This window comes from Somniosus microcephalus, chromosome 9 (assembly GCF_052327205.1).
Source record: "Somniosus microcephalus isolate GS21.2 chromosome 9, FLI_Smic_1.0, whole genome shotgun sequence".
NCBI lineage: Eukaryota > Metazoa > Chordata > Chondrichthyes > Squaliformes > Somniosidae > Somniosus > Somniosus microcephalus.
Window position 1 is genome coordinate 189,338,091 of NC_140995.1, and position 13,795 is coordinate 189,351,885.

Sequence of the window (13,795 nt, forward strand, 5' to 3'; positions counted from 1 at the left end):
CATGTGTTTATCTAGCTTCCACTTAAATGCATCTATGCTATTTTGCCTCAACTACTCCTTATGGTAGCGAGTTCCACATTCTAACCACTCTTTGGGTAAAGAAGTTTCTCCTGAATTCCCTATTGGATTTATTAGTGACTATCTTATATTGATGGCCTCTAGTTTTGGACTCCCCCGCAAGTGGAAATATTTTCCCCATCAAAGCCTTCAGGTCACCCCTGAGTCTTCTCTTTTCTAGAGAAAAGCGCCCCAGCCTGTTCAGCCTTTCCTGATAAGTATATCCTCTCAGTTTTGAGATCATCCTTGTGAATCTTTTTTGCACCTTCTGCTATGGAGACCAGAACAGTGCACTGTACTCGAAGTGTGGTCTAACTAAGGTTCAATACAAGTTTAACATTATCTTCAATACGATAGCAAAATACTGCAGATATTGGAAATCCGAAATAACAACAGAAAATGCTGGAAAAACTCAGCAGGTCAGGCAACATCTGTGGAGAGAAATTTGAGTTGACGTTTCGGGTCGAACCCTTCTTCAACACTGGAAAGAAAAGAAATTAGATCGAAGGCAGGGCTGCGATCGGACAAAAGAAGTGAAAGAAACAAAAGAGCTAGACGAGATGGCAATAGGCTGAGATTAGGTGTGAAGTGTACTGGCAGGGCAAGAGATAGCTGCCAGGCGTGAGAGAGAAACAAAAGGAAAGGGGGGGGGGGGGGCGGGGGGGAAACAGGAGTGGAAAAATTACAAGAAAAAATGTGTAATAGGGGCCGAGGTTATGATCTGAAATTGTTGAACTCGATATGGAGTCCGGAAGGCTGCAGAATGCCTAATCGGAAGATGAGGTGCTGTTCCTCGAGTTTACGTTGAGCTTCCGTGGAACAATACAAGAGGCCAAGGACGATGAGGTCCGAGTGGGAATGGAGCGGTGAATTAAAATGACAGGCGACCGGAAGCTCGGGGTCACCCTTACGGACTGAATGGAGGTGTTCCGCAAAGCGGTCATCCAATCTGCGTTTGGTCTCCCCAATGTAGAGGAGACTGCATCGTGAGCAGCGAATACAGTATACTAGATTGCGAGAAGTACAAGTAAATCGCTGTTTCACCTGGAAGGGGTGTTTGGGGCCCTGGACAGTGGGAAGGGGGGAGGTATAGGGGCAGGTGTTACATCTCCTCCGCTTGCACGGGAAGGTGCCAGACGAAGGGGAAGGGCTGTTTGGGGTGATAGAGGAGTGGACTAGGGTGTCTCGGAGGGAGCGGTCCCTACGGAATGCTGAAAGGGGAGGGGAGGGGAAGATACGTTTGGTGGTGGGATCACTTTGGAGGTAGCAGAAATGCCGGAGGATGATCCGTTGAATGTGGAGGCTGGTGGGGTGAAAGGTGAGGACAAGGGGAACCCTATCGTGGTTCCGGGAGGGAGGGGCAGGGGTGAGGGCAGAAGTGCAGGAGATGGAACTGACACGATCGAGGGCAGTGTCAACCACGGTAGAGGGGAATCCTCGGTTGCGGAAAAAGGAAGACATGTCTGAAGCACTGGTGTGGAAGGTGGCATCGTCGGAGTAGATACGGCGGAGACGGAGAAACTGGGAGAATGGAATAGAGTCCTTACAGGAAGCGGGGTGGGAGGAAGTGTAGTCTAGGTAGCTGTGGGAGTCAGTGGGCTTGTAGTGAATATTGGTCGATAACCTATCCCCAGATTATCTTCTCTGCTTTTTAATTCTATCCCTCTAGAAATGACCCCCAGTGCTTGGTTTGCTTTTTTTTTTTAATGGCCTTATTAACCATATTGCTACTTTTAGTGATTTGTGTATCTGTACTAGATCCCTTTGCTCCCCTACCCCATTCAGACTCTTATTATCCAAGCAGTATGAGGCCTCCTTATTCTCCCTACCAATATGTACCACCTTACACTAATCTATATTGAAATTAGTTTGCCAATTACATGCACATGTCTTCCTGTATTTGTCGCACTCTTCCTTTGTATTAACTACACCTCCTAATTTGGTGTCGGCTGCAAATTTTGAAATTCTATATCCGATTCCGGAGTCCAAATCATCAATGCAAAATTGTGAACAACAGTGGTCCCAGCACCAATTCCTCTGGAACACCACTTCCCACCTTCTGCCAGTCTGAGTAGCTATCCTTAACCCCTACTCTCTGTTTTCTGGCTAGCTTGCTTATCCATTCTGCTACCTTTCTCTTGACTCCACATGCTCTGACCTTAGTTATGAGTCTACTATGAGATACCTTATTGAAGGCCTTTTGAAAATCTAAATTATATTACATCTACTGCATTACTCTTGTCTACTCTTTCTATTACGTCTTCAAAGAATACAATAAGGTTGGTCAAGCATGAGATTCCCTTTTGAAATCCATGCTGACTACTCTTTATTGGGGCAGATTTTACGGTGGGTATGATGGCGCACTCAGACGCTTTACTGTCATTACCTGTGAACGTATCTTATGCATCCTTTAGTGCCCCTATCCCGATCCTTATTTTTCTTTTGTTATTTATATGTCTGTAGAATACTTTACTATTTATTTTTATATTCCTCAATAGTTTAATTTTGTAGTTACTTTTTTCTTTCCTAATTTTTTTTGACTTTCCTTTTTATTAACTGTTCCCCTCACTTTATTTTTAAAAGAGATTTTATACTTATGCTCTATAATTGTATCTGTTCCCTGACCATTTATGTTACCCTTATTCTTTACCTTGATCTGACCTTTACTCTCATCTCCTATTTCTTTTATCTTCAGGTTTATGTTATTTTCGCTAGAACCCTCCCCCCACCCCCCCCGTCTTACTACTTCTTTCCTATGTCGTCGATTCACACATGGATCACGACAACTGGCTCTTCCCCCTCCCTTTCCAGTTTCTGCAGTTCCTCCTTCTCTGCTTCCACTAGGTTGCCCCCTACCCTGCTGTCAGTCACACACTCTTCTCCCTGTACCCGTATCCCTCTATGTGGTGTGACTGTGTTCTGAAGTAAACTATCAAGACATTCCTCCACCTCCACCTCAAAGACTCTGAGCCAAAGTGACTCAAGAGGCAGGTGTTTCCCACAGATGTGCTCACCTGGGACAGTCTCATTGTCCACAAATTGCCACATTTGGCAGTCCTAACACACTGTGTATGCTGCCATTATCTATTTTTTATTTAATTATTGTACGGCAGTTATTTATTTATCTATTTCCAGTACTAACTGATCCACTTTCAGTACTAAATTATTAGATGGATTTAATTAGCCTTCTAACGAGCAGTAGTTTGGCTACTAACCTGCATCCTGCTTAGGGTTTTTTTTTTTGTTTTGTTTTGTTTTTTTGAGTAATATGGAAAGTAATTATAATGAAGGTGATGTGGACTTTGGTGCCTATTCGCACTGAATAAATTCTGATTTTTTTTTCTAAGTGGTCTATTGAGTTCGTGGAGTTTGTTTTTAAACTTAATGTTAGCTGAAGGAAAACCATAACAAGCCCATTACTTCTCTTAAGATCCAGTAGCTTTATTTTAAAAATTCTGTACCCTGCTACCCCCCCCCCCCCCCCAATGTGTTCTGCTCCCTGGTCCCCTGCGGTCCTCTAACCCCCAGCTTGAAATGGGACTAAGCTAAACATCACAACTGCATTTCAGATCCCAGACTATCCATGAGACTGCTAAAACAGATTAGCTAGTTTTATATAAAAATGAAAAAAACATATTTTGGTGTTTAACCAGCACTTCCCCCACCCCCCCCCCCTTGATGTTTCTCTACTGTTTTGCTCTTTAAATTTTAACTTGGAATAGTTGCGAGAGTAAAATCCAACTCTACTCAACCTTCTCTATCCTTTCTCCAAATTTTACATATTCAACATACTTTTATTTTTTGGTCTCTGCTCCCACCGTGTCTTTGGCTTTGATAAAAATATCAAAAGGGTTCATTGGCTGTTAAAAAAAGAAGTTTTAAAAGGCCCATTTTTCAGTCAACTGAAAGCCCAGACTCTGAAAAGGAACATCGTTGTACCACAAATGCGACCAGGTCAATTCAATACAAATAGAATTATTACAGAATCATAGAACGATGTAGCACAGAACTCCCAAAACCAGACTTTCTGGTGGTAAACTCCTTGGCAGCTGCTCCACCCAGGCAGTGCATGGGTGAATAAACTTGTCAAAGGGTTAATTAATGTGCATAATTGGAGTATATTTTCAAAACAGCCAATTTCAGCTCAGAGTAGGATCTAATGCCCATAATGAATTCTAAAGCATGTACAGTATCTGTATTTTAAACCATAGCAGTGATTGCTTGGATAAGAGTTATCTGAAAAACTCCACTAAATGCATGGTTTCTTATTTATTAGTGCTAATTTATTAGTGCTTAATTAGAAGACCGGTAAGTTCTCAACTGCATTGTCAGAGAACAACCTGTTTTTGAAAAATAAATAAGTGACTCAACGGAATACAGGCAATACTAACAGAGTTTGATGGAAAATATATAAACGGGAAGTAATGAGAACAATTTAATTTAGACCTTGGTTGTTATTGCATCCTTTGCTTGCACTGGGCTGTTAAGAACTACCTCAGTGTCAGGAAGGCCACGATGCCTTAAAATAGTCATACTGCTGTGTTTGCTCATCTTAGCAAAAAAGGAAAATGTTGAAATGTCATGAGGGAGTGCTAATGGACAATTCATGTACATTTAGAGCACTCCTCAAATGGAATGAAAAAATGGAGGGAGGTGAGAAAAGGACCCACTTAACTTGTTAAAGGCCTTGCTAAAGGTCATTAATGATGAACCCGTGCAGCATTTTACAGTCAAGTTGAAAAACGAGCATTTTACTCCTGATCATAATTTGAGTCAGTGAGCTCAACAATAAGGAAGATTTTCGAGCGTAACTAAAGCAGCAAAATAATACAGAGGAGTTTTTTGGTCTGGAAACTTAAGTGTAGGAGCCATTGTAAGGTGTATTGCAGTGGAGGAGGAAGTGAACTGAGAATGCAAAGAATATAGGAGATGCAAGACTTACAGCAGAGTGTACCCCAACCAGGTGTTCCACAACAGTCAGCTATGTGGATGTAATGAAGGAGCAGTGCATGAGGAGGATCAGGCTCATCTAGTAGGTGAGCGAAATGTGTCAGCTGGCCTATGACGACCTAGAGACAGGGAAATAGTTGCAATGTACTTCTACAGCAGTGAAGGTCACCACTGCCCTCAACATATATGCCACAGGAACTATCCAGGCATTAACAGGAGGCATTTCAGGAATCAGCCTCTTTGACCTATGACGATAGTCCTTCATACGCAAAGATGAGTACCTTTATTGGAAAGAGAATGTCTAACTCCTCCTCCTCCTCTTTCTACAAGGAAAAGGGATACATTTAAGTGAGTGCCTTACACACCAAGTCATTTCCACACTCTCAGCCCCCAATGGCAAGGTGTTTGGCAAACTTCAGACAGCAGCCATGGAGAATCTGGAGCACTCTTCACCCTACAGTAGACCAAGACAATTTTAGCTAGCATCTGCAGGTTGTCTATAATTCTTAATTAGACCAACGTATGCAGAATGGTCAGATTGTACTTGGGTGGTATTTGTATGGCCCTATCATCCTTTTGACTTTCCCAGCACAGCTGGCAATAAGCCTAACGCTACAGTAGCTCTACAAATCACAGCCATGCAAGCCTCTTTATGATTTTGAGGCAGCAGGAAAGAAGGAGACTTTGCCCTGTGCTGCTCTGTTAAGGAGGTGCCCTGAAGCCTTGCATTGCAAATTACCTCATTACACACATCATCAAGAACCAGCAGCAAACTACAGGGAATACAGGTGACTGGTTCCTTGTATCTGCAACCGATGCTGATGGACCTGCGTCAGTGCCACATGTTCTGTTGCTGTAGGAATCACTGTTTTCAGAGGTGGTGCCTAATGCTACTTGTGAGAGGTTACATGACAACACAAAACTACCACCTAGATGAATGCCAGCTGGCTGCTCATATGCTACTCCATCCATCCATTTAGTGAGGAGATCTCTCTTCAAATTACAGCAGTGGCATCGGTGCTTTTGCAGGTCATGGCACAGTAGAATCTCTCATGAATACTCCCACTGTTGCTCGACAGGTGCAGATGCAGTCAAGGCAGGCTGCAACTTGCTTGGAGATGGATCAGGAATTCTGCCACTTCATAAATGCCCACTGCTCTGTGCTGATATAGATCAATGGGCATCATGTGGTGTCCTTGGACACAGACAATATGTACAGACACGTTGACATATTAGGTCATTTAAATAACATACTATTAGTTCTGTCTTCCCCTCCAATCTCCGCAGTTCCAAAGTTTTTTAAAATTGTCTCTCTCGAGAAAAAAAAAATCAACAATAGTTTCCTTGTACAGAGTGAGCTCCTTAATGTCTGGATCTCTACCACCTCTTATCAGGCACTAGTTTTGCCTTTAAACAATTAAGGGACGATGATTTAGTTCTTAAGAATTCCTTCTTGCAGTATATTCTCTCGTCCATCATGGAATGGATAATTAACATATATACCTACAATTTTTATTTATAATACATTATTTGTTGATTTCTTCCCACTTGAAATACAACATTAACAACAGCATTTGTAGGGACCTGTTACGACATCAGCTTTTTCACTGTTGCAATTCAGTAATTTCATCAATAAATATAAGTAACATTCATGCCACACAAGTGCTAGGCAATGACCATCTCCAACAAGAGAGGGTCTAACCACCTCCCCATGACATTCAACGGCATTACCATCGTCGAATTCCCCACCATCAACATCCTAGGGGGTCAACATTGATGAGAAACTTAACTTGACCAGCCACATAAAGTGGCTACAAGAGCAGGTCAGAGGCTAGGTATTCTGCAGCGAGTTACTCACCTACTCGCCAAATATATCGCCGATCCTTCATCGCTGCTGGGTCAAAATCCTGGAACTCCCTACCTAACAGCACTATGGGAGTACCTTCACCACACGGACTGCAGCGGTTCAAGAAGGCGGCTCACCACCACCTTCTCAAGGGCAAATAGGGATGGGCAATAAATGCTGGTCTTGCCAGTGACGCCCACATCCCGTGAATGAATAAAAAAAATATATATACCCTGCAACTGAATCATGAAACTTAGTGATTAGCGCAGAGGGGTCATGATACACTAACTCATCACTGCTGACATACTACTGCTAACAAAATCACATTCTCACAAAGGCACACATTCCCATAATTTCATTAACATTCCTTTATGGAGAAAAATATAGGGGGCGATTTTGTCAATAGGGGCGCGTTGGAGGCGGGATTGCTGCTGGTTAGGTTTCAGTCCCGCCTCCATCAACTTGTGGCCAACCCACGCTATTTTCCCTTGATTGACCTTGTTAAGCCCGCCCACCGGGCTCAGCAGGCCAATTAAGGGGAAGCCGGTTACAGAGAACGTCAGTGTAAGACGTTTCATCTGTCAAAAATTTTTGACAGATGAATTGTCATCGTTTGACAGCTTTGAGAAACTGTCAAACACTGACATTCTCTGTTGTTTGATGAGTTCTTGTACTCAAGGCTCACCAAACCACTTTTGTGAGCAGAAATTAGATGGCTGTTGCATCAGAGAATGCAGCAGCCATCTGTCATCTCTGCCGGTGAGATGCGAGTCTCTGCATCCCCAACTGTTGAAGCCTGCAGGAAGAAACAAAGGTAAGTAAACATTTTCTATCACTTTTCAATCACCTCACACACTTGCCTCTCCACACTTGCACCCATCACTTACCTCCACAGCGCACTTTTGGACCCCTCCGATCCCCGCAGACCCAGTGCTCGCCTTGGTGACCCTGGCTGGGTTTCCCGACGGGAAGCTCGCACCTCTGCTGAAAAAATGGGAATAATCCTCTTAACTGCCTGTTAACAGGCAGTTAAGTGGCTGTAATCCCCTTCCCGCCTCCAGGAGACGGGATCCTGTGCGGGTCGGCTACCCACCTCCTGGGAAGATGGCACGGAGGTGGGTTGGGGGCGGGATGGGTACCCACCCCCAGATTCTGCCATTTTCCCGGCAGTCCTGTCTCCAAACCCACCTCCCCAGGGCTGGCAAGATCGCGCTCATAGTTTCTACTGAATGTTAGCTATATATCCCAGTCGGATACCAGATATATAAATGAAGCACCAATACATTGATCCTTATTTCAATATATTACAAAGAAAATAATATGCAATCAGCAGATTAAATCATCTATTGGCTATACATTCACTGTTCATTTTGGTGGCCTTGATTCAAATCAAATATAGCAGAAAAACCACATTGAAATAAAAATAATGGCCCACACCTGATCCATTAACCTCTATTTTCTCTTTACAAATGGTGATGCACCAACTGTGTATTTGCAGCATTCTCTGTTTTCATTTAGAATTTCCAGGCTTCTGCGTGATCATTTAGAGTGACATAAATTAGCGTATGGAGGGATAAAAGAAAATGGATTTTATTTTCAAAAGGAAGCATTCGGTAGTTTTGATTAAATATTTTCTAGGATTTCACTTTCCTGATGTCTGCGTGGCCGGACAAGAAGCTGGGACTTCAGTTCACTGTACACTGCATGAATGCAGTAAACACAAAGGTTCCTGCTCTGAATCAATGACTGTCAAGAGAATTCCATGAAGGACATATTTTTTTTAAAAAAATCATTGGCCCAGAATTGATTTCACTTAAAATTATATTTATGATTATGATTGCTTGCTAAAATCAGAAACTTTTGAAACATTTATTTTCATCCAATCACTTGGTAATTGTCTAACACCCTGTTAGTTAACTGATTATATCCAAATTGAGCAAGCACGTCCCCTTCCTGCAGTTATCTGTTTGTGCTTTAACTCATTCACTATTATCTCTCTCTGAGCCAATCAATCACAATAAGATCAAATATGGAATACAATTTTGCAATGCAACACAAACCGCTGGGTCACAGGTGCTTGCTAAATCCAAAGATACACAGTTGCACAACTAGTTCTGCAATTCCCCTGCACATGCACATAAAAACTATTGCAATTAATCTGCATCACGTTACTAGCAGAACAGTAAGATCAGAAAACTAAAACCAAAATCTGTTCTCTTACCGATTTGAAGTTTGTCAATAAGTGGTGTTAGCAATCCATCAGGGTAGATTTTGATCATTAAGTAGATATTTGTACAGGTATGACCATCATCCTTTGGTTCTGGATACAAGGATGGCAGCACAGGGGTGTACGGCCTAACTACTTCTACATCTGAGAGAAAAGGAGAATCAAAGAGTAGTATAATAAAAATCACATCCTTGCTGAGAAATTGAAGGCAAAGATGTCATACTGGTCCATTTAGAACCAACCACATGCCCCTGCTTCGTGGCTGCCAGTAAATACACTGCGTAGTGTGCCACTAAGCCACGGAGAGCGGGAAGTCTTGGATTCTTCTCTGTGCTTGGACAACAGTAGTGTGGATTATACTTGGCTATGGTGTCTCAGGGTTGATGGGACGAGAAATGTCCAGCCGGTTCTGATTGGTAACCAGCGCCTCCTGCTGGAATCACATGGATACCAGGTGAGGCTATGATTTAGCTCAGCTGTGATCCCAGGTTCAAACATGGAAAATGGTGAAATAAAAACAGAAAATGCTGGAAATACTCAGGTGGTCAGGCAGCATCTGTAGAAAGAGAAACAGAGTTAACGTTTCAGGTCGATGACCCTTCGTCAGAACTGGGTCAGTTCTGGCGAAGGGTCATCAACCTGAACTGTTAACTCTGTTTCTCTCTCTACAGATGCTGCCCGACGGCTGAGTAGTTCCAGCATTTTGTTTTTATTTCAGATTTCCAGCATCCGCTGTATTTTGCTTTTGTATGTAAAATGGTGGGTTAAGGAGGGTCACCACCCACAACATTGCACACAGCATTATTCACGGCCTTTAGGAGGTCAGGGGTAATAAAAATGTACTAAACTAGAAATGCAATCACAGCAGTGCCCTGATGCAGCTCAGTTATGCTAAGATCAAGGGCTTGCGAGCTGATCACAACTCAACAGCACTGTTTTATTGATGAAAGTGGTTGGAAAGCCTTTAGTTTTGTTTGAGGAGCGCGAAAGAGTTTAAAAGTTATGCACTATATGCATTGCTTGTAAATAATAACAAAAATCGGCAAATACTTTTTCATGTAGACAGTGCCTCCTCAGTGGAAAGCACAGGAATCCACATCCTCCCAATGGATCAACAGCTCATAGTGATGTTAAAAGGAGACCTAATAATTGAGGAACTATCTAACACTTATGTCTTCACATTTATCCTTTGCCCCTTAGATGCCACATAAAATAGAAGTAATTACAAATGGACCCTGCCTATTCATGTAAATCCTTTTAATTTAAGTGCTCTGGGAAACTGTATAAAGGGAAACTGTTGTACCTTGAATGCTACTTTTGAGATAAATGTGTTGTCCAACAGGTATTGTCAAATGACATCCAGGAGGTAGCTGAAAGCACAGCAATCTAGTGTCGTGCGAGATATCCATCTTTGAGAGCAGGTTGCATTTCCGGTAAAAAGGACCTGGTGGAGGGAGAGGGGAAAAAAGACATTAAAAAAAAAAATTACGCTGAAATTCCTAATATTTACAACTTTTATTTTTCCCTCCAATTTGCACAATTTTTTGCTATACTGTCGCAACTGATTACTGGCTTATATAAACCAGTATGTGAAGAGACTGCTTCTCTACACTCCTTAACTTAATTTACTTTTTGAAGCTTTTGTCACAAACTGATGTCTGATATATTGGATATCTACCTTCACATGTTGTGGAAGGACCTATGCAGGACTGCTTGTGTCACATCATACAATTTGATGTTCTTACTGTCCATAGATTTGCTCACCACCACCTTCAAGGGCAATTAGGGATGGGCAATAAATGCTGGCCTTGCCAGCGATGCCCACATCCCATGAATGAATATTTAAAAAAAAATAATGATTACAGTCCCCAAGGCTTTGGCAAAGAGTCGTACTCGCTGTGAAGTTGACACTCTTCACGGTACTCAGTGACGGGCTGGTGTAGGTTTCCCTCCCAGCAGTCACTTACCTATTTTGCCACAACTCCACCTCATATCTTGGTTCTCTAATCTGCATATGGACTGCAGGAGCCCCTTCAGTTGCAGGCCTGGAAGGTCTGAATCAATGTTGATATCAGCTTCAGTTAGTGTTGATGTATAGTGTGACCACATGTGTTTCCTTGGCACTAATCAATGCTGGAGCCTGAATGGGAAGGCTGGATTTCTTAGGCTTACTATACTTGTCCACCTTGCTCTGAACGAAGTGGAAAACATGGTGAAACCGTTCCTTATAGTGGCTTCACAAAGCTGAGAGAGATTTGGTAAGTTTTGGCGTCATGTTGAAGCAACAAGCATTTCATGCAACAATTGTTAGCAACATCAATCATCAATGCAAAGTATTTAAAGCATTTGGTAGATATGCTGATTTAACTATGGAGACAATAAATTGGCTTTCAATGCAAGTGATGCATTGCGTGGGTCCGTGCGAAGAGCATGCCATACAAGCACAGCCTAGCTAGGTGTGGTCTGTGCTAAAATTCCAACATATGCCATAACCTCTTGTATTCCAGTGCTTCTATTTGCTTTTGCCTGCCTTATTTTCTCTCAACTAGTAGATCTCTTGTGTCTTTGCCCACGGAAAGTGAAGACGAAGCAAATTTCCATCAGAGTGTATTAGTGATAGGTACCAGCTATGGGGATCTGCAGATTCTGAAGCTCCGTCCACTGGTACAAGTATGCAGCTGCAGGCATTACTATGTCAAAGAATAGTGAGGTCCATATAAGGAGTGTGCACACAAAGCAAATTTAATATATTACAGACTAGAGTTGCGCTGCTGGCAGTTGGAGAAGCCTAGGCCCCGGGCCTGGAAAAACGGTGAAAGGTAGGAAAATTATAGAGGTTGGAGAAAAGATTTACAAATTAATTAACTTTTTTAAAAAACAATTTGTGTTTTAAAAGCAACGTTTTTTTTTGCTGGAAATGTAGATTTGAAAAGAAACACGCAGAAAGTGGGGAAAAAGAAATGAACAGTTTGGAATCAAGATGGCGGCCACTCACCTTGGTTCAGTACGATAAGGCCCGCCCACACATGCACCGATTGGTCAACCGTCATGTCACCGCAGCGTAGGATTGGTCAATCATCCTGTCACTCGACTCTAGGAGGGCCCGCCCGCACGTGCGACGAACCCGCCCCCGCGACGGGTCGCTCGACCGTACAATTGGTCGACCCTCGACGTCACTCGATGCTACTGAGCGGAATTTTGAACATTTTTTGGATACCGCGGGCGCAATTTTTGTCTGGCCGAAACGTAAATACGCTTATGACCGTTCTGGAATCGTAAGCTTTCTTTTGACGTAACGCACGTGTAGGTACGCTCTATAACTTTAGAGTGTATAGCCGGACAGACACACCGAAGGACAGACAGATCGATCCTTTTGTATATATATATACTAGCTGAAGTGCCTGGCGGTGCCGAGGGTCTTTCGAGGGCATGTTGTTGTTGGAAGAGAGAGAGCGCGACTGGGGGGGGGGGGGGGGGGGAAAGAGAGAGAGCGCGACTGGGGGGGGGGGGGGGAAAGAGAGAGAGCGCGACTGGGGGGGGAAAGAGAGAGAGCGCGACTGGGGGGGGGAAAGAGAGAGAGCGCGACTGGGGGGGGGAAAAAAGAGAGAGAGCGCGACTGGGGGGGGAAAAAGAGAGCGCGACTGGGGGGAAGAGAGCGAGCGCGACTGGGGGGGGGAGAAGAGAGAGCGCGACTGGGGGGGGGAAGAGAGAGCGCGACTGGGGGGGGGGGAAGAGAGAGCGCGACTGGGGGGGGGGGGGAAGAGAGAGCGCGACTGGGGGGGGGAAGAGAGAGCGCGACTGGGGGGGGGGGAAGAGAGAGCGCGACTGGGGGGGGGGGGAAGAGAGAGCGCGACTGGGGGGGGGAAGAGAGAGCGCGACTGGGGGGGGGGAAGAGAGAGCGCGACTGGGGGGGGAAGAGAGAGCGCGACTGGGGGGGGGGAAGAGAGAGCGCGACTGGGGGGGGGGAAGAGAGAGCGCGACTGGGGGGGGGGGAAGAGAGAGCGCGACTGGGGGGGGGGGAAGAGAGAGCGCGACTGGGGGGGGGGGAAGAGAGAGCGCGACTGGGGGGGGGGAAGAGAGAGCGCGACTGGGGGGGAAGAGAGAGCGCGACTGGGGGGGGAAGAGAGAGCGCGACTGGGGGGGGGAAGAGATGAGCGCGACTGGGGGGGGGGGGGAAGAGAGAGCGCGACTGGGGGGGGAAGAGAGAGCGCGACGGGGGGGGGGGAAGAGAGAGCGCGACTGGGGGGGGGGGGGGGAAGAGAGAGCGCGACTGGGGGGGGGAAGAGAGAGCGCGACTGGGGGGGGGAAGAGAGAGCGCGACTGGGTGGGGGGGAAGAGAGAGCGCGACTGGGGGGGGGGAAGAGAGAGCGCGACTGGGGGGGGAAGAGAGAGCGCGACTGGGGGGGGAAGAGAGAGCGCGACTGGGGGGGGAAGAGAGAGCGCGACTGGGGGGGAAGAGAGAGCGCGACTGGGGGGGAAGAGAGAGCGCGACTGGGGGGGAAGAGAGAGCGCGACTGGGGGGGGAAGAGAGAGCGCGACTGGGGGAGGAGCGAAGAGAGCGCGCGACTGGGGGGGAAGAGAGCGCGCGACTGGGGGGGAAGAGAGAGCGCGACTGGGGGGGAAGAAGAGGCGCGACTGGGGGGGGAAGAGAGAGCGCGACTGGGGGGGGAAGAGAGAGCGCGACTGGGGGGGGGAAGAGAGCGCGCGACTGGGGG

The 13,795-nt window shown here is 45.4% G+C and overlaps 1 protein-coding gene across 3 annotated transcripts in view; it reads right to left on the reverse strand.

Moving 5' to 3' along the window:
- cyb5r4 (cytochrome b5 reductase 4) overlaps positions 1-13,795 on the reverse strand; it is a 221,197-nt gene that overhangs the window by 59,105 nt on the left and 148,297 nt on the right. For all 3 annotated transcript variants that reach the window (XM_085997707.1, XM_085997706.1, XM_085997708.1), the window contains 2 exons: positions 10,384-10,524; positions 9,075-9,224 (listed from right to left, as the gene is read on the reverse strand). In XM_085997707.1, the coding sequence (XP_085853833.1) occupies positions 9,075-9,224; positions 10,384-10,524 (291 nt within the window). The remainder of the gene's footprint in view (positions 1-9,074; positions 9,225-10,383; positions 10,525-13,795) is intronic.